Genomic DNA, 19636 nt, shown 5'->3' with positions numbered 1-19636 from the left:
CATCTTAGCATTTCGATGTGTGTCCATTTGTCAAAGGTTTCCTGCAGGTAGTGCAGTACTGCTTTTTAGCAAATCCACTCTGGTGACATGATGAGGAGTCCTGAAAAGACTCAAGACTCATGAAGCTGCTCAGAAGCCTTTGGAGTTCCTTTGGAGTTGTCCAGTGAGAGCTATAGAGAGGCAGCAGTGGCTGGAAAAGAAGGGTGGGGGGAGAGAAACTGAGAGAGAGAGAGAGAGAGAGAGAGAGAGAGAGAGAGAGAGGGAGAGAGAGAGAGAGAGAGAGAGAGAGAGAGAGAGAGAGAGAGAGAGAGAGAGAGAGAGAGGGAGAGAGAGAGAGAGAGAAACAGCGAGAGAGACAGTGAGAGAGACACAGAGAGACAGAGACAGAGACAGAGACATTAGAAAGGCTGTATTAGTCAGCTTGCTGGGACCAAATACCACAAGTTAAAGGAGGAGAGGTTTACTTAGTTTCACAGTGTCAGAGGGTTCAGTTCATGCGTACCTAGATCAAGGCAGAAGGCAGGAGAGAAAGATGTGGTGGAGCAAAAATGCTCAGTTCATTGGAGCCAGGAACCAGACCAGAGAAACAGCTGGAGAGGAAGGGGCTAGGAAACAGATACAGTACCCATAGTTGCACCTCTATGACTCCAGACACACCCAGATGTGCAATTTACTAATCCCGTGAGCAGCTCTTGAGCCAATCAAGTTGACAAAGACACAGCTTCCTTTCCTGGGTGTCTGGGAAGAGCCAGGGGGCAGGGCCTGAGCAGCCTGGGGCATCCATACTGGCCAGTGGGGAGAAAGGGCACCCAATTTGTCCTGGCACTGCCCTGTGGCTCCATAGTGGAAAGAGGACAATCACACTGTTTGCCATCATCTCCCTCCCCCGAATTCACCTGGGCTGTTGTGGTACCCAGACCATGAGTGATGGGCAGGAGCCTGAGGGGAAGACTGGAGCTTCAAGCGGAGAGCTACCATTGACGCTGATCTGCTCAGGAGAGTGCAGGGATTTCTAGCTGCTCTTGGCCACCTGGACTAGAGGACGAGATTTGTGTTTTGGGGTGTGTGTGTGTGTGTGTGTGTGTGTGTGTGTGTGTGTGTGTCTTGGGAGGGCTAAAGGTCCAGGATACATCTGAATTGTTACTTTTTAAACTAAGAACTTCATTATTCCAAATCAAGTTAGGTCATGGAAGGTTCTTACTAGGTAAAAATCTTCTATTGTTAGCCCATTATATTTGAAGATTGCTATTAAAGATTTGATATCAATTGTGTTTCCCCAATTCTGGAACCTGCATTAAGGAGAGTGTCTGCAGTCACAGGAAGATTGTGGCTTTTGAGACAGTTTTGCCAAATGCATTCTGAGTGAGTTTTAGTTCACCTCTGAATTAACTTAAATATTGAATTAGTAGAGTCTAAATATTGTAATTTACATCTCTATGGCCATTTAGCTTATTAAAGGTACTACTTATCTCATCTTCAAAGTGACCCTGGAGACCAGTACTGTCTGTGTGCCGGGGTGAAGGTCCAGCACTCACTCAGGCAGGACGCGCCAGGGTTGCAGCAGAGTCAGGACAGATGGGAAACACAAAATTGGTCCCTACTAAAGGCATATAATGTTTCAGGCGATGGTTTATTATGATTTAGGAGGCAGAGAATTACATAGCATATGGTCAATAGGAACTATTTGCTGCTTTCATAAGCCATTTTTCATATCATTAATTTTTTGCATATGTTTCATTAATTTTCAGGGTAATCTATATTCCTCCTTCCTGAGAAATATATCACTGTGGACTTGGATGTCTTCTCCATGGAGCTAGGGAAAGTTGTGCCATCTATTGTTTTGATATGACTCATTGTCCAGGAATAGAATACACATACAATTTATCCAAAACAAGAATAATATCCAAGCAATCCATCTCTCCATCTATCCATCCACCTATATGTCCATCCGTCTATCTGTCCATCCACCCATCTATTTATCCATCCACATATCCAACTATTATCTACTCATCTACCCTTCTACACATCCATCCAACCACCATCCATCCATCCGTCCCTCTATCCATGCATCCACTCACCTACCTACCCATCCATCCTTCTATCCATCCAGCCATTCACCTACCTACTCATCCATCCCTCTATCTACTCATCCATGTACCCACTTATTATCTATTCATCTACCATTCTATACATCTATCCAACCACCATCATTCTATCCATCCATCCATCCATTCACCAGTTCTTTATTTACTGAACACACCTGAGTTCCTACAATGTGTCAGGGTCTGAGTGAAGCACTGGGCATCTAGATACAGGGATACAGCTCCACCCCTGGTGAGCTCATGGCTAGGGAAGCAGCCAGACAAATCAACTGCAATTCCTGTTAAGTGCTACAACAGAGGTTAGTACAAAGTGTTTTTGGGAACCCAAGGGAGCGAGCACCAAAGAAACTGGCTCCATTGCCTCTCCATTTCTGTCGAGGGGAAATGGCCCATCAATCTTGGCAGGAGCAAAGGCAGAAGCTTGACAATGGAGAGATCTTCCCACTCTAAGGAACGGGATGCAAACTATTAAAGGGACTGTGAAAATGACTTAGTGCTGAATGGAACAGGAGTGGAGTGGGGTGGGTTGTGTTGCTGACGAGGAAGAAGGAGAGGAGAGCAGAAGAGAATGTGGTGTACACTGGCTGATGTATCCAGGAGTGTCTCTGGTGTCCTTTCCCCTGGCCCCGCCCTTCCTCTGTCCTATTTTGCTGTTCCATTGAACACTCCATGGGTCTCATCCTCTTTCCTTAGTATGTCATGCCATACACAGAGGGGCCAACAGCACACACATGGTCACTTCTTCTCGATGTGGAGGTGTGTAGTTCTCCTCGGGTCTAAGGATGCGCCTCAGGCCCCTCACCAGCACTAGAACCACATGGTGTCACCTGGTCTCTCTCGTTACACCCTCATGCTAACTCAAAGTGCCCTTTGCCTCAGCTGCTCTCTGAATGTGCCACCACACTGTCCCTGGCTGTGCCCTCTATGGTTCATTTAACAAACATGTGTCTAGCACTGATTCAGAAACCTTTGCTTTTATGTACAAGAAGAATGAATGAGTTGCACAGTGTTTGTGGGACAATGGACTCAAGGAAGAGAAAGCATACTGTTCTACACAACCATCCAACCACCATCATTCCATCCACCCCTCTATCCATCCATCCACTCACCTACCTACCCATCCATCCCTCTCTCTACTCATCTACATACCCACTTATCTATTCATCTCCCCTTCTACACATCCATACAACCACCATCATTCTGTCCATCCATCAACCATCCATCCGTCCATCCATCCATCCATCCATCCATTCACCCATCCCTCTATCTATCCTTCCATATATTCACCCACCCATCCATCCATCCCTCGTCCATCCACTATCCATCCATCCATCCAACCACCAGTCCTTTATTTACTCAACACACACTGAGTTCCTACAATGTGTCAGGATCCATTATGGCGGTGACCATTTTAAAGGGGAGACACTGGGCACAGATGTGCAGGAGCTGACATTGGGAGGTGGCTGTGGGGCTGGTGGAGACAGAATATTCAGGGCCCCAAGAGTTTCTGAGAAGCAGCAGGGCTGTGGGAGCTGAGGACCCCAGCTGAGGCCAGGACAGGGTCAGGGTGGCCAGCATGGGGACATTGCTGTCCCACAGGAGCAGGAGTGGGAAGCACTGGGAAGCGCTCCAGGCTGGGACAGGGCTTAGTGGCCTGGAGCCCCCAAAGCTTCAGTGACAGTGGAGCTGGGTAATCACGGATCAGGTTCCTGTCTTGTATGGAAAGTGGAGGCTGCATACTTCGCTGCATGATGGAGTATGAGGATTTCAGTGTGAAGACAGGAGCTACAGGGCTGGTGGGAGATAAAAGGCGAGTGCGCCCAGAGTGGAGGATGCCAGACCTGGAGAGGACAGCTCACTGGCCAGTGGGGAGGGGAAAGGAGATGAACGCTGAGCAGGAGGACCAGCCAGAGCAGAGTCCCGGGAATCAGGTGAGGGAGGACTTGCAAGGTGCAAGCGGAATGGGCTTCAGCAGGGAGAGTGAGGGCCAGGACAGCACGAGGACAAGGGTCACCTGACAAGTGTGGGAGGCCTGACACAGTTGATCCAGGGGAGCAGGATGGAAGTGAGACAGCTCCCTCGTGCACAGGGAGTACCAGAGGATGAGCTCCTTTCTGCACTCCAGGGACAGGGAGGCCAGGGTGTACCTGATCCGGGTGGAAGGCGAGGGACTCAGGGCTGGGCTTAGTGAAGAGGGTTGGGGGCACGTGGATGCCCCCTTTCCCCTCTGGAGAGCGTCGGATGTTGGCCAGTGCACCTGGAAGGTAAACTCCTTCTCAGGACCGTGCTTCTGAGACTCCTGCCCTCCCCCACCCCACCCCACGTCAGCGAGATCGCGGAGGAGTTCGCGCATGCGCGTCGCTTCTGTCTGCCAGGATCCCGTCTGCAGGAGGCCTCGCGGTGACAGAGGAAGCAGACTGTTTGCCATTGTTTATTTGACAAATGTGACTCAGAATTCAATAAGTTATCTTTCAAATTATCCTGTCAAAGTAATCCCGACACAGGATGATGATAAAGGGGCTCTCTGGAGGAAGGATGGGTGTTTGCAGGGAGCAGCTGTCCCTGCCTCTGTGGGGCTGGGTCTGTGGGAAATGAGCCCCCCAGGGCCGAGTACAGGCACACAGCCCTGCCCGCCCCCCACCGCCCGGCCTGCACCTGGGCTTTGTGCTCCGAAAACATGGAAATAACCCCGGGGCATGCCCGTCCTGGGTTTTATGAGGAGCAACTACAACACAGAATCCTTTGCTGTGTCCGGCTAGCACTGGGGTGGGGGTCTGCTTAAAGCGCCTGGAATTTGAAGCCTGAGGGGCTCCCTTCACACCGAGCCCTGCTACCTCTGTGTCCTAATCTGAGGCTAATTTGAGGGACAGCAACCCCCCCACCACGTCCCGGTCTTCAAGTGAGGGGCTGCAGGGCCCCTGCCTGGCTTCTGGCTGGCCCCAATTTCTGCTTGGGTCCTGGATGTTCTCTCTGCTGTGTTTTGTGAGCCTCTTCTGGGACCTAAGTGTGAGCACCTGGGTTTAGGTAGAGAGTGAAATTCAAAGGCTGAGGGCTGGGGATTTAGTTCAGTGGTTCTGCTGCCTGCCCTGCAAGCACAAGGACCCTAGTTGGATCCTCAGTACCAAAAAACAAACAAACAACACCAACAACAACAACAAAAGAAATTCAAAGGCTGGGAGATGAGGCTGGCCACGTAGGGAGGGGCTCCCCAAGTTTTCATAGAGCAGTAGTAATTATCAACGACCACTGTTGTTACCACTGATCCTAACCAGTGCCGATTACCTCCCCTGCCAACTTCTTCTTTAAGTGGGTTCGTGTGGATTCAGCGCATTAAACTTGGGAGTCTGCCGGGGAAGATGCTGCCATGCTCCCCACTTTGCAGACGAGAAAGCTGAGGTGCAGAGGTTAAACTGCCCAGGTCATGAGGCTTGAAAGGGGCAGACCCAGCACACCTGCAGCTATGGCTTTGGGTAATTCAGAAGGAACCTGCTGATTCTAAGGTAGAGAGCGATTGGAGAGCCATGGCTGAGGTCTTCAGCTTGGGCAAGAGAAAGGAGCCGGTGTCGGGGACAGCTGGGAGGGAGAGAGAGCCAGAGAGGCTGCGTCAGCTGTCTGATGACTGACTTCAGGATGAGGCCCAGGAAGCTAGGGTGGCAGGATGCGCCCGGGGCCTGCTGCAGGTGAGGGTGATCAGGACAGCTAATCACTCTTACTGGGGACGGAGGAGGGCAGGACTGAGTTCTGGGTTCATGGAATTTGAGAAACAGGTGGGACCCTCGGGCGGACCCAGTGGTGGCCCTCTAGATGCACCCACAGTTAGGGGACCTCATGGACAGTAAGACAGGCACCACCCACAGAGCAGGGCAGTGCACACCGCCAGCGAGGACTTACCTTTGGGAGTAAACCGTGGGCAGAGCCAAGCTGTGGGCTGGAGATGGCACTGCATGCCGGGAGGACAGAGGAAGGCCGAGGGTGGCAGGGGCTAGATGACCCAGGAAGGGGGCCTTGGAATCGCAGTGGTTTTTGTAGTTAGGTTCATGGCTTTCCTAAAAGACTCCACTTACCAAATGGCTTTGGCACTAAACATGACCACACAGTCCCAACTTTAGAAAGTGGGATGTGAGAAATTGTATGTATAGCTCTCAAATGTTACTTTGTTTCCATGCCCTTGGTCCTAGGGACTGGAAAGCAGGTACATTTGCAGGAGCTGTGGCAGCCACCTTAGGTCCTGAGTTAGAAGCCACACATTGATGGTTTTGGCTCACTGAGATAGAAGGAACAGGGAACCTGATGGCAGTAGATTTATGATGTCAGCCCTGAAACACCAGCTCAGACTTTTAAGTGAAAATAGGTAAAAGGTTTATCTTATGTAAGGCACCTATATTGTGTCTTTTAGGAGTTTTAGTTCCTCTGTATCCTAACAAATATAAAAACCTAGAGACAGCTGTCATGAATCCAAGTGTATTTATAGTGACACAGTTACAAGTTGTGGTAATACATCCTAAATTACTGGTTTACTTTTTAATATAAAGGAAACATCAACCCATGTGGTGCAGAAGTCTAGGTTAGAACTTCTGGAGTGGCTAGATCTGGGTCCCCGGGGATTATCATCAGTTCCCCATGACAGACCTCCAAGCCCTGTCTTCAGGAGGTGAAGCTCTGTTTCTTCCCTCTTCCTTGAGGACCAGCTGGCTGTATAGACCTGCCTTTCACGTGCAGGGTGTGGAGAAGGAGAAACAGCGGTGAAAGTCGCTACCGGCCATGCTGCCGGTGGTCTCCTCTCTTGGTCTCTGTCCCCAAAGCCCTGGCCTGCTGAATCATGGCTAAAGCCCATGGGCCAGCCCATGGGCAAACAGGGGTTGAGAAGGAGAGGACCAAGGAAGGTCCTAGATGGTAGTGGCCCTGTGAACCATTCTTTAGGACACCTGCCCCGCGCCACTTAAGACTGTCACGGTCACACCAAGCTCAGAAACACCGAGTCTAACCTGGAGCAGAGCAACTAGGGAGACGAGACAACTCAAGACAGTGGGTGCCCTGGCTCAGAGTCTGGGCCAGGAAGAGGAGGTTGGTGGGAAGTGAAGAGGGTTATGTATCTTCTTTTATTTGATAAAGGGGCTTGAACCCAGGGGCTTGAACTGAGCCTCATCCCTGGCCTTTTTATTTTTGGTTTACAGACAGCTCTTGCTAAGTCATTAAGTTGCCCAGGCTGGGCTACAACTTGGGATCCCCCTGCTTCAGCCTTCCAGAGCTCTGGGATCATAGGTGTGCACCACCACGCCTGGATCCAGGTGCGTTTTACTCCTTCCAGGTGTGCCTCAGCTCCCACATGGGTCTGGCACAGTGGAGCTGAGTGTTATTTCCAGTGCCCTGAACACACGCAAGGGGAGCAGGTGGTAGCAGGTTTGGTCCCGGCACACTTGGGCCTCCACAAATTACATTTTCCAGATCACAGACACGTTTAATGCAGATTCACACCAACCGCCAATAATGTCCACGGAGGGATTCCTTCCATCGGAAGCTGTCAGAAAAACTACACGGCAGAGCTACATCAAGGAACGTCGTCTCCCACCAGGAAGCACTACGGGATTCCCAGTGAGCCCACAGCAGCTGCCTGGTGCCATCGCCCTGACAGGTATCTTAGGAGAAGCCAGAGACTTTGGGCCCAGGGGGACACAGGGTAGCCGAGAACCTCTGGAGAGCTCTGACCCAGGAGTGGCCAGGCTTTTCTTTACCTGTACTATGAAAAGCACACAGACAGGAGGGGCCCTGCTGTGGCCACCAGGCTGACACCAGGCTCCCTGGGTGGCTTTGTTGCTGGTCACAACTCCACATGGTGGCCTTTGTCCCCCTGGCCTCCTCTGCCTTCACATCAGGCCGTGTGATTCTTGAGCTGTTTGGGGAGTTACTAAAACGTTTGCATTCAGATTTGGTGATCACAGAAATGTCCTGCCATGTATCCCCTGTCCAGTCCCTCTTCTCTGCGGATGAGGAAATGTCAGCTCAAGGGAAATGCACAGCCCCCAGCACGCCCCCCACCAGGGTCCCTGGCCCGGCTCGCACGGCCCAGTCACCCTGTTTGTACATCCTCCCGCTGCCTGTCCAGGCCTGTGACCTTCGCGACTCCAGTGTCCACCATCTGGGTCTACCTTTGTCACTGGACTGGACATGTCTGGGAACTTTCAGTCCCCTCTCTGTCACCGTGTCCCAACCCTTCTGTGTACAGCAGGCATCTCCCACTGGGAGCCCGTGAGCCCCGAAAGCCTGGTGTCTCTCACTGCTTCCCTTCCAAATCCCCTTGTGGCCCCAGAGGAGGTATGGCTCGGTCTCCCCAGGAGGCGGTCTCAAGAAAGTCAGCTTTAGAACTTGAGGACTTGGGTGTACACTCCGGTTATGGCTCTTGCCAATTCTGTGGCTGGAAGAAAACACCAGCCACTGTGACCCTTGGTGTCTTTTGGGGCTTGTGACAGGTCAGGAGTCACAGATGTGTCCTTGAAAGAGGCGGTTAGCCCTGCCTGGGAGCCCTGCCCAGTGCAGATCCTTAGCGCACCTATGCACTTGCACCCCCGTCTCTCCACCTGCTGGGGAAAAGCCTCTCCCTTCCCTCATCACTTCCTGCGCTCCCTGGATTTGTCGGCTTCTTCCTTTTCTTTCATGCTTGAATTGCAAACTTCTCTTGGGCTGTTACAAGACGATCTTACCGGCTGGGTGACTTTGTGTCAAGCCAGCTGGAACCAGAGGTATCTCCTCTGCCCACGGGAGGAGCTGATGGCCACAGCGTCAATCACAGGAGATCGGCAGGCACACTGGGCCATGGTGGAGCTGCCACCCACTGCAGGGCTGATGTCAAAGTCTGGCCACTGCCGTGCTCCATCCAGATCCTTTTGCAGAGGGGCAGGAGTAGAAACCTGCAGCCTTGCCGTGGGTCTGCGTACACCTGCCTCAGCCTGCCCCAGCAAGGAAGAACAGCAAGTAGGCTGGATGCTTCTGTTGCTCCCAGTTCCAGCCAACCCTGTGTGTCCCTTCTGTGGGACTCTAACTGCCCTCACACTCAGCCTGGAACCTACCCCCGTCGCCGGCCACCACCCTCCTGATACACTGGGAAAAAGGCCCGGGTGAAAGTATCACACAAGACTTAATTCAAGTCTAGGCGACCTCCGTGCAGCCACCATGTCAGCGCACAGAGCATAATTAGATGTGACAAAAAATCCGTCTCCCCACCCTGCTTCCACTTCAATTCCCTAATTGTTTTACCAGAAAATAACTGTTTATATGGACCGCAATATGTTCCTCCTCGTGTCCTTGTGTGGCTGACGCAAACTTCCCACCAGCCCCCGATGCCAGCCTGCACCGGAGTCTCCTATGTGCTTGGACGCCCTGATCATGGGAACGGCTTGATTAAATCTGTAAGGATCTGAGAATTTATTCCTCTTGCTCCCTGGGCTCCAACAGTCTCACACCCTGCTTCAGAACAATAGCAGGATGGTCTCTCCCAAGTGGGAGACGATGGGGCCCTGGAGCCAGGTCCTGTGGGGTCGCTGGCCCTGTAGAGCCTCTGTTTTCTCGATGCCCGGCTCCCACCAGACCCAGCACCGTGGGCACCCTTATCCTGGACCCGTAGTCGGCACAGCTCTGTTCTTCACATGGGAGCTGCACACTCTTGGACCTGGACCTGTCGCTCCGTCCGGGTGAGGCTGTCCACACCAGGCCACGTGGGATGGGGCGGTCACCCCACTTTGTGCTGTGGTCTTGTCCTGGCTTCCTGGCAGCCCCAAATACTGAAGTGGCTAGAAGGTGGGAGCTGATTTTTGAAATATTTTGTGCATTTGGGAATGGCTATCAGTGATAATTTACCTTTCCAAAGCAGAGCAGCCACCTTCAGAATACAGAGAATGTTCAGTAGTGCTTTTAGCTAAGGAGAGACCATTTCCCCACCTTTGTGTGTGCAGCTTTCCATTTTCTTTCAAGTACACCGGACTGACCAAGTCCTGTCCCGCCTTCTGCTCCCAGGAGCCTCAGAGTAGCCCTCGCACTGCCCGCCCTGTCCCAGCAGCTGCCGTCTGACCTCTCCGGTCTCCCACTCCATTCCGTGTTGCCTGTGTGGACCCACTTTGACGTCCTGCGTGAATATAAAGTGTGTGAAATATTTTTATTTCCTGGCTCTCTTTCTCCCACATATCTTTATTTAATCCCCAGAATGTGTTATGTTGTGTGTGTTCTCAGCTTATGTTTTTACATTTAGAATAGTTTCGCGTGTTTCTCACAGGGATGAGGCACTTTGAGCCAACTTCAATTTTCTAATTCTGAGTTTGGAAATGAAACTTTGGACCGAAAGAAATGGAGCTTGTGTGAGACCTGTCAGTGGCCCTGGCAGCTGGCCAAGGAGTCTGCGGGGTGGGGGTATCGCGTGCTCTGCTTTTCCGTCCACGTTCTGCACCTGTGTCACGGGCTGCAGTTGTGACTACTGGTAGCTGGGGAAGGGAGCATTTGAACGTGTATGTTAGACTGTGTGTGTGGCGTGTGTGTGAAGAGGTGGCCCTCATACGCATGGGCTCCAACCGCCGACTGAAAATACTAGAATTGCTTTTGTGCTGAGTATGTACGGACTCTTCTCCTCTTGGCTCACACAGGGAGAAGTGTGTAGGCTGCGTGGAAACACGATGCTGAATTCCACGAGGGGCTTGAGGGCACGTGCTGTGTCCTGGGCCAGTCCTGATCAGGAAGAGAGGGGCTGCTTCCTGACTCTCCTTGGTTTTCTGGCTCTCATCAAACTTCACTCCTTCCTTGGCAACGTCCTGAAACCTCTTCCCATCAAACTTGGGAAGGGCCTGGATGTAGGCTCTATGAGGTAAATGACTTCATAACCCTTCTGCAGAAGCCGCTCAGCAAGTGGAGAAGACTCAGCCTCTGGATCTGGCCACGAAGTAGATGTTATCCTCTTTTTCCTTCATTCTTGCCACACACTGATCTAGACTAGTAATGTCGCTTGGAGGATGGGAAGACTCCAGCCGAAGAAGTTTAGCAAGAGGAGTGTGGTTCGAGTGGTCTTCAGTCACACCAAGCTCGATGCTGGTACCAAGTTCTTTCCACAAAGTGTCCTTGTATTTCTCATCAGCAGTGTTCTTGATCATGTCCAGCAGCAGAGAAGGAATTTGAGCCTCTGCCCAACTGGTGAAAGAAAGCCCTTCAGGTCAAGGTTGAGAAGACCGTGGTGTCGCAGCCCTGATAGCGTCTCCAGTACAGCCAGACTGGCAACCAGGAGGGGAATCACAAGGGTGCAAGCGTACCAGACGCCAAGGACATCTCCACAAAATACTATGCCAGCCAGGAGAAAACAATGGGCCGAACCCCAGGCGCGCCCTGGCCAGAGACAGGATCGGGCGAGTTAAGGAAGACGAAGATGACAAAACCCTTCTGGATCTGGCTGTGGGTCTGTTCTAAGCAGCGACTCTCCGGTCGGAATCTCTACTGCCGGACACGGGAGCCCGTGAGACAAGAGAAGAGAGCTTCGTCTCCGTCCAAACACTGCCCCGAAGCAGAGGCTGACGAGGAAGCAGAGGAAGAGCCGGGAGACGCAGGGGAAGACACGAAACAGTAGGACGTGGGGCAAGGCGAGGAGGAGGAAGTGAACGTGGGCAGATGGCGAGGAAATCTACAGCAAAAGGGCCGAACTGCAAATCGGCGGCCCCTGCGTGAGGAGGGAATGTGAAGTCCTTTCTTTTGATAGAGACTTGATTTGGATGCTCCCCACCCGTTTCTCCCCCGCACTGTAAAAGGCTGGAATTGTCGGTCACAAGAAGAAGTGATCTTTTCAGTTGAAGTTTTTTTTTTTTTTGGTTTTTTGAGACAGGGTCTCATTATGTAGTTGAGACATAACCTGGAACTCACTCCGCAGCCAGGTTGGTCTTGAACTCACAGAGATCCTCCTGCCTCAGCCTCCCTACTGCTGGGATTACAGGTACGCGCCACCACACCTGGCTTCAGTTGAATTTTTTAACATTCCTCCTGACTGGAGATTTGCACTGTTTAGCTGGATGTTCTTGGTGTAAAATCTTGTCAGGTATAAAAATATTTTTTTAAAGAATCCCCCCCCGGAATAACAACAACAACAATAAAAAAGAAAGCGAAGGGTGACTCTGTGTATGTGAACGTGTCTAGTGTCCACAGACCGCAGCTCCCATCCCCTTGCAGGCTCTGTGGTTGGCTGCATCTGACAGATGGCCGAGTGCCCCCTGCCAGTTGCTGCTAAGTTATCAGCGGGGTCAGCCCAGGACCAGGCTGTGGAAAGAGGTGAGTGTTCCCAGGTGTGCTTGGGGTGTGGCTTCCTGTTCCCCCAGGCCTTGGATGGGGCCACTGCAGCTCCCTGGATCTCCTGGTTCAAAGCTTTTATGCTAGGACACTTTGTTACAACTGCGGTCACCGTGTTCTGCAACAGATCTCTGCAGGCGTCCTCCTGTGCAGCTGAAGGTTTGCATGCTTTGGTTAACAAGGCCTCCCCTGGCCCCTTCCCCCGGCCTTGGTAAGCACACCTGTGCTGTGAACTCTCCATTTACATTGTACACATTGCTGAGGTCATGCGGTATTTGTTTCTCTGTGCTGGGTTCATTTTCTCAGCATAATGTCCTCTGGGCTCATTCGTCTTGTCCTAAATGAGGAGATTCCCTTCTTGTTTATGGATGAGTAATACTCACTTTTTTTTTTTTTTTTTGTACTAGGGATTGAACTCATGACCTTGTGCTTGTGAGGCAGGTAGCGGCACCATTAAACTAAATAAATCTCTGGCCCACCACTGTTCTTTATACCATGCTTTTTTTTTTTTTTTGAGACAAGGTCTCTCTTAGCAGTTCAGGCTGACATTGAACTCATGGTGATCCTCCTGCCTCAGCCTCCTGACCTCTAGGATTACAGATGTGTGCCACCACACCTGACTATACCACACTTTTTTATCCATTCATCTGGCCTCTTCCTGGGCTCATCCGTGCCCTCGTGGGGTGTCCAGTTCCCAGGCCAGTGTTGGCACACTGGGCATCAGAAGTGCCTGACATTGAGGCTGCTTTCACTTCCTGCTACTGTGATTATTGCTGCCATGGGCATGGGGATGCAGGTGTCTCCCTGAGGTGCTGATTAGTTTCCTTGGCCATGAACCTGGAAATGGGGTAGCTGGTAGCTCTACTTTTAGTTTTTTGGGGACCCCTCAGTTTCTCATAGTGGCCATCTTGGGGTGCATTGACCCCTGCACTGGGCGAGGCTGGCTTGCCCCGTGCCCTCGCCTGAGCTTGCTTTCTCTCCTCTTTCTGATGAGAGGCCCCTGACAGGGAGTCCATCCACTGTGGCTTTAACCATAAGCAGGTATGGCGGTGTACATGAAAATGAGCCCAGTGCGGCCACCCCACACGAACACTGACTGCAAAACATCACACTTGCCCCCCACACACATGCCATTTCTGCCAACTAAAAATGAAAAAAGGTAGATATCATACAGGGCACAGTGTCCAGCCCAGCTGCCACCTTGGAGACCAGAAAGTCTTAGCTTTGTATCCTGCAGTCTCTGGGGTGACCACCTCCATCTTGGTTACCTTCCCATGGGACTGACCCGTGTCACCTGGCTGGCTCGGGCTCAGGTGGAGTGGAAGGCGCTCACGGTGAACACAAGACATTCCTGCCCCTAGGGAAATCCAGGTATTTTCTGAGTCCTGCCAGGAGCCAGGGATCCAGTCAGAGTACAGACTTTTGATATGCCCCAGGCAGACATTTCGAGAATGTTCCTGTGCATATACACCTGCTGTAAACGAAAGCACCTACTTGGATTGAGCGGTTTTACATACATCCAGCAGCATCGGTCCAGTTCCACAGTCAACACCACCTGAGAGTGCTGTAAACGAAAGCACCTACTTGGATTGAGCGGTTTTACATACATCCAGCAGCATCGGTCCAGTTCCACAGTCAACACCACACCTGAGATCCCTTCCGTTCCCCCAGGGTCTTGGTGCCAAACGGCCCATTAGCCCCTGAGCTGCAGAAGTCGATGGCGAGTCTTCTGGAGGGACCCTTGGGTGGCTGCCAGTGCACTCCTCCCTCTGGCGTGTGAGAGACAGCCAGCTGGGAATGTCCAGCCACAGATAAGTCACCTCATAGGCCTCCAGCCATTTGCCCAAGCAATGTTTTAGAAAGTTTCTCCATCCCCCAGACTTGGCGGGTCTCCTCTGACGATTTTGGTTTCTTGGCAAAATGGCTTCGCACTGGGTCCTGTGCGCAGTCGTGGGGCTCGTGTTCTTTCTGAATTTTCCATAAATTTTAGTTGTTGGTAGAAGGCGGGAGGAAGGCACTGCCTGGCAGGAAAGTGACCTGAGGTGCGCTGAACAGGCAGGAAGGATCATCTTAAAGCCCCGTGTCCCCTGTTATACTCTTCCAGGACAGCCCAGAGATGTGCAGTCGGCCCCGTTTCTTTTCCACTCTTCTAAGGGCGTCCTGGAGCCCGGTCACCTTCCCTCTCTAGGGAAATTCCAGCCCTGCCTGGTGCCGAGTGGCAGCTGAGAACTGGAGATCTTGGCGGTGCCCACAGCTCTAACTCAGCAGGATGCCCATCCCCAAGGCCTGTAGTGGAGGTGCCACACCCTGCAGACAATGCTCAGGGTCCAGGATGCAGGGAAAGGGACTCCCCCATGCTGGCCTCAGCACAGAGAGGAGAAAGAAGGCTCTCAGGTACTGCTGTGTCTTCCCCACCCCGGGCCTGTGTCTCTGAGGCCCCTGCATCTCACACAGAGAGAGCCCACCCCAGCGGCTCCCACACTAAGTGTTCCGCTGGACTCCCAGTCCCTCAGTGTCCTGACTACCTTGGAGTTGGCACCAGATTGACCCTCAGAACATACAAAGACTTCCAGCACGGTGCTAGGGGAGGCTTCCTCCACCATCTCTGTGCAGATGACTGCTGGTCACGTGCTTCCCAGGCAATGAAGGGGCACAGGAGGACCCCACTTTCCTGTTGCTCATGGGGACACGCAGGAAACACAGTCACACTTCCACACTCGAAGGGATGGATGACATCCGCTTCATTCCAGCTTCTCTTTCGGTTTCTGCAAGGCCTTTCTCCACCCTGGGGGAGGAATAGCATGGGAGCAGCTCAAGTCTGCAAAGGTTTCCCAACTGAAAAGGACGATGACCTCCTGCCAGGTCACAGACTCCCTCAGAAGCCTGGCGGGTGGCCCTAGGGGCTCGTCCTGTAGGTGAGCATGGGTCAGGGACCAGAGGTGACCTGTTAGAGGCCACCCTGACCCAGGACACTAGTCAGCACTACAGAACGCTTCTTCCTCTGTGAAAAAACAAAGTCAATGAGGCATTAAACACCCATGTTAAAAGGTGGTAAAGTGCTGGGCGTGGTGGTAATTCCAACACTCAGGAGGTTGAGGCAGGAGGACCAGTCTGGACTGCAATGTAAGATGTAGTATTCAAAAAACTAGTGATGGGCTGGGGATGTAGCTCAGCGGTGATGCACCTGCCTGGCAGGCCCAGGAGCCCATGTTCCGTACCATGTCCCCAGTACAGGAATAGGAGGAAGTGAGAGGGAAGAGGAACGCTGCACGTGCAAGGTCCAGATGCCCTGCGAGCCCTGTTAGCTGGGCAGCGAGGTTCTGCAGCTCTTTCCTGCCTCCCGGCACACCCCCTTGGCTTCCTCTCCTCTTCTACTGGTTCCTGCTCATCACCCTGATCCCAGTCACGCTTGCTGGGTGAGCAGAGGGGTGCCCAGAGGGGCTGTGGGAGTGGGAGGGACACACTGTGGGCTTGCCTGGCCTTTGGAGGCATCACCAGAAAGCACTGAGCCCAGTCATGGTGGCCTGGTGGGCTGGGCGGAATCCACCCTCAGTCCGGCCAGGGAGAGGGACCATCCCAGATCAGCGCCACCTCTGTCCCCAGGGAGGATGCCTGTGTCCCAGGGGGAGCCTGAGCAGCGATGGGAAATCCAGCTCAGCTGCTGTACGCAAAGACCCCAGTTGTCCTTTGGGAAGATCTTGGCCTGTGGTAACTTATATAAGGTGGGAGCCCTAGGCGGCTGTCCATGTTTCCTCCACCACAGTTGGGAAAAGTGGTCCTAAGATACCTCTCCTGTGCCCACGCATGAGGGGAAGCTTGCTCAGCCTTTGCTGTCCCTCTGCGTGGGAATGACAGGCTTGCCACTGTGGCGTGGGCACTGCCTGGGCCCGCCAGCCCACACCGGGCGGTGTGTGGACAAATGCTGGTGGCCTCTTGCTGATGTTACATCATGGTAGCCGCCTGGAGACATTCGCAGTAGACAGGCTTGCCCATTGATGGACCTGTGATGAAACTCAAGTTCCAGATTAATCCTTAGAAGCAATAGAGCTGAGCCGGGTCCAGCAAAATAGAGCCACATTCAGCTCGTTTTGTACAGGAGCCTCTACCATCAGGAGTCCCAGCTCTCACCTCTAACTGCTATCCGTGACCCACAGAGGTGGCTAAAGAGCTGTGGTCACCTCTCTGTGAGATGGGCTGCTCGGTCTGTAGCAGCAGCCTGATGATGCGCCCATTGCCAGGGTGACAGGCCAGGGAGGCCACAGGGTGACATGTTAGGTGGGGACACACTCTGAGGGGACCGTGGAGAGCTGGTGTCCAGAGCAGGTGCAGAGCCATCCCTCACCCCCAGGACTTCAGCTCTGGTCTTGTCTCAGGGGTCCTGGAGATGGCGTCTGCCTGTGGCTCCCTGCGCAGACCGACCCAGCCTCCAGGGCCTCCAAGAGCATGATTTCCAGAGGAAGCTCCCACTTCTGGTCACCATCAGACCAGCACTGTGACCTCCTGAAGTGGCCACTGCAGGGAGAGCTCTAGAACTCGAGCCACGGGCAGTGTTTCTCCTTCCTTTGCAGACACCATAGCGTTCTAGAATGTCCACTGTTGACTTTGACCCAACAGTTTCCAGAGCACAGAAGGGGCCTCTGACTCCACTGTCCACAGCGGTCATGGCTAAGAAGCCAAAAGAGCTGTGGGGTACTGTGGGCTCCCCACACTGTCTAGGGTCACAGGAAATGGACAACAACCTCGCTGGTGACCATCTCAGTGCCAATGTCCACCACTTTTGCTGTGCACCAGGCCCTAGCCCTGGCACGTTGCTTCCTGTCGTGTAGCACTTATGATGACCTTGAAGGAGAAGCTGTGAGCCTAAGTACAGGTGAGGAGGGCAGTGTCCCCCAAGGTCGGGGGCATGGCCTCCCCAGGTTGCATGGAGGAGGGTCATGCAAGACCCTGCCAGCCTACAAGGCTCAACTTCCGCACAGCACCCCAAGTGCCAACCTTCTGTTAGTTTTCTCATCACACCCTCCCATGCAGTGTGATCTCATGATGCACCAGGCTGCCGCATGGCAGAATCCAGACAGTTCAAGCCATCTGCTCCTAAATCTGTCCTTGTCATTTTCCATTAACTCTCTACATTCACTTCCTGATCCCTTGACAGAGCAGCAGTGGGCACCTGTCCAGGTCCTGTGATTGCCAGCTCCTCCTCTTGCACAACCCCAGGGAGGTTCTGCATTCTCAATGGGCCAGGGTGCCCAGATGGACCAGGCCCTGGTGGTTGTGAGTGACAGAAAGCACAAGAGTGGACTGGATGGCTGGGTCCAGCTGATGAAGGAGACCCGGCTGCATCTCCCAGGGCTGCGGGCTAATCCGGGCTCCACCATCCCTGGAGACCCCCAGCTCCTGCTTGTCCCAGAGGGTCAGCATGGTCTTTCCTCCTGCCCCCAGTGTCACCCTCTAGGCTGGAGGCCAGGATGCAGGCGCTGGGGCTCCTGACTGCCACCTCACAGCGGAGCACAGGCACAGGGGGCTGACAATATGAACCCCACTCTCACCTGCACTGCTGTGGTATCTGCTCTGTGCCAGCGGCCTCTTCAGTACACCTGGGACGGCCTCTGCCAGTGTCTAGCAAACCTCCCCGCATTTTCTAAGGAAACAGAACCAGTGGGAGATAGGTAGATACCTGGATGGATGGGTTGGATAAATGGATGGATGGATAGGTAGGTAGACAGACAGACAGATATAATGGATGGATGGATAGATAGGAATGATGGATGAACAGAGGGTAGATAAATAGACTGATAAAAATAGGATGGATGGATGGATGGGATCTATCATCTATCTATCTATCATCTATCTATCTATCTATCTCCTGGGAGGTTCTGACTCTCCAGGGGATGAGGTTGCTGTGTGTCCTACCACTGGCTGCCCACCCATCACCATGGATGGATAGACAGATGGATGGATGGATAGATACAGGAATGTGTGTGTGTGTGTGTGTGTGTGTGTGTGTGTGTGTGTTACTAGGTGTTGGCCAATGTGCCCATGGAGGCTGAGGAGTCCCACAGTCTGAACTCAGCAAACTCATGGCCCAGGAGAGCCACGGGTGTGGGCTCCAGGCTGAGGACAAAGGCTGAGACACAGGACACTGGGTGCTGCAGGTTCCAGTCTAAGGGCAGGAAAAGACCACATCTCAGCTCAAAAACAGTGCATAGCTAAGGTTCTCTGTTAGTCCTTTTTGCTCTCGTCAGGCCTCCAGTGGTGAGACAGTTAATCTTGATTGTCCCTTGACTGGATTAAGACGCCCGGAGAGGTGACTAGAAGGTAGGGAACACCAGCCTCAGGGATGGGGTAGCCCACTGGTGACTGCAGGGCTGAATGGGTGGGTAGGAGGTGCAGCTGGGTTGCAGGTAGGCTGAGGAAGTGTGGCCTTGGGGGCTGCATCTGGTCCCTGGCTCCTTCCTCTCACCTCTCTCCCTGCTCTCTGCTTCCAGGATACCATGAAGGAAGTATATTTCCTGCACCTCACCCTCCTGCCATGCTGTTTCTGCCTGGGATCCAGCAACCATGAACCGAAATAAACTTCGTCTGCTTTAGGTTGTGGGTGTCAGGAATTTTGTTCAGGCAGTGAAAATCTGACAACACAGGTGGACTGGGAGAGGTCACTCACCAGGGCTGGCCACGCACTTTATCTATTGATGGGAGTGTTCGTCCATCTTGAATCTCAGACACATGCAGAACGATGACCTCGGCCCGGACAAGGTGACACATGAAATTAACCATCACTGCCTTGGTCCTTTGGGGCTGCTAAGACAAAAGACCATGATGGCTTAGAAACAGGAATTTATTTCTCAAATTCTAGAAGCTGGAAGCTCAAGATGCAGGCGCCAAGAGACTCAGTGTGTGGAGAACCTCCTTCTGTCCTGTTCTCTGGTGGGTGGAGACCAGGGACTCTGCTGGCTGCTGGGAACCCTGCAGTGTCCAGGACGGCCCTGCCACAGATGCGCCGGCCTCTTCCATCCACAGGGCCTTGTCTGGAGGAAGCCGGGACACTCACACGTGGGTCCAGGTGCAAACCTTACCAGCCAGGGTTGCTGCTGGGTGCTAGGGTGATGTCTACTCTCATTTAAATTTTGGGGGCATAACTGTTTCATACTGAAAATGCATCATCTTTATAATGGAAATACACATTGTTTTGAAAATCAGGGGAATATGGAGTCACTGTTCATTGCCCAGGA

The 19636-nt window shown here is 52.8% G+C and overlaps 1 protein-coding gene across 1 annotated transcript; it reads left to right on the top strand.

The window, feature by feature from the left end:
* The first annotated feature begins 7366 nt into the window (after positions 1-7366).
* On the top strand, positions 7367-11963 carry LOC104869194. The gene is made up of 6 exons (XM_010634301.2): positions 7367-7390; positions 7548-7734; positions 9357-9505; positions 9684-9787; positions 10110-10233; positions 10730-11963. The coding sequence occupies exons 2-6, from the start codon at positions 7590-7592 to the stop codon at positions 10949-10951; spliced, it is 744 nt and encodes a 247-aa protein (XP_010632603.2). The 5' UTR covers positions 7367-7390; positions 7548-7589; the 3' UTR covers positions 10952-11963.
* Positions 11964-19636: the final 7673 nt, after the last annotated feature.

Source organism: Fukomys damarensis, unplaced genomic scaffold (assembly GCF_012274545.1).
Source record: "Fukomys damarensis isolate Sample0158 unplaced genomic scaffold, DMR_v1.0_HiC HiC_scaffold_19, whole genome shotgun sequence".
Taxonomy (NCBI): Eukaryota; Metazoa; Chordata; class Mammalia; order Rodentia; family Bathyergidae; genus Fukomys; species Fukomys damarensis.
The sequence above is the reverse complement of the archived record's forward strand: the minus strand, read 5'-3'. Positions and strand labels throughout refer to the sequence as shown.

Excerpts from the sequence above, each read along its gene's own strand:
- LOC104869194 (XM_010634301.2), top strand. The coding sequence starts at position 7,590 with ATGTCCACGGAGGGATTCCTTCCATCGGAAGCTGTCAGAAAAACTACA. Across the intron at positions 7,735-9,356 it reads TGGTGCCATCGCCCTGACAG|AAAATAACTGTTTATATGGA; the intron begins GTATCTTAGGAG and ends TTGTTTTACCAG. Across the intron at positions 10,234-10,729 it reads ACGTCCTGCGTGAATATAAA|GGAGAAGTGTGTAGGCTGCG; the intron begins GTGTGTGAAATA and ends TGGCTCACACAG.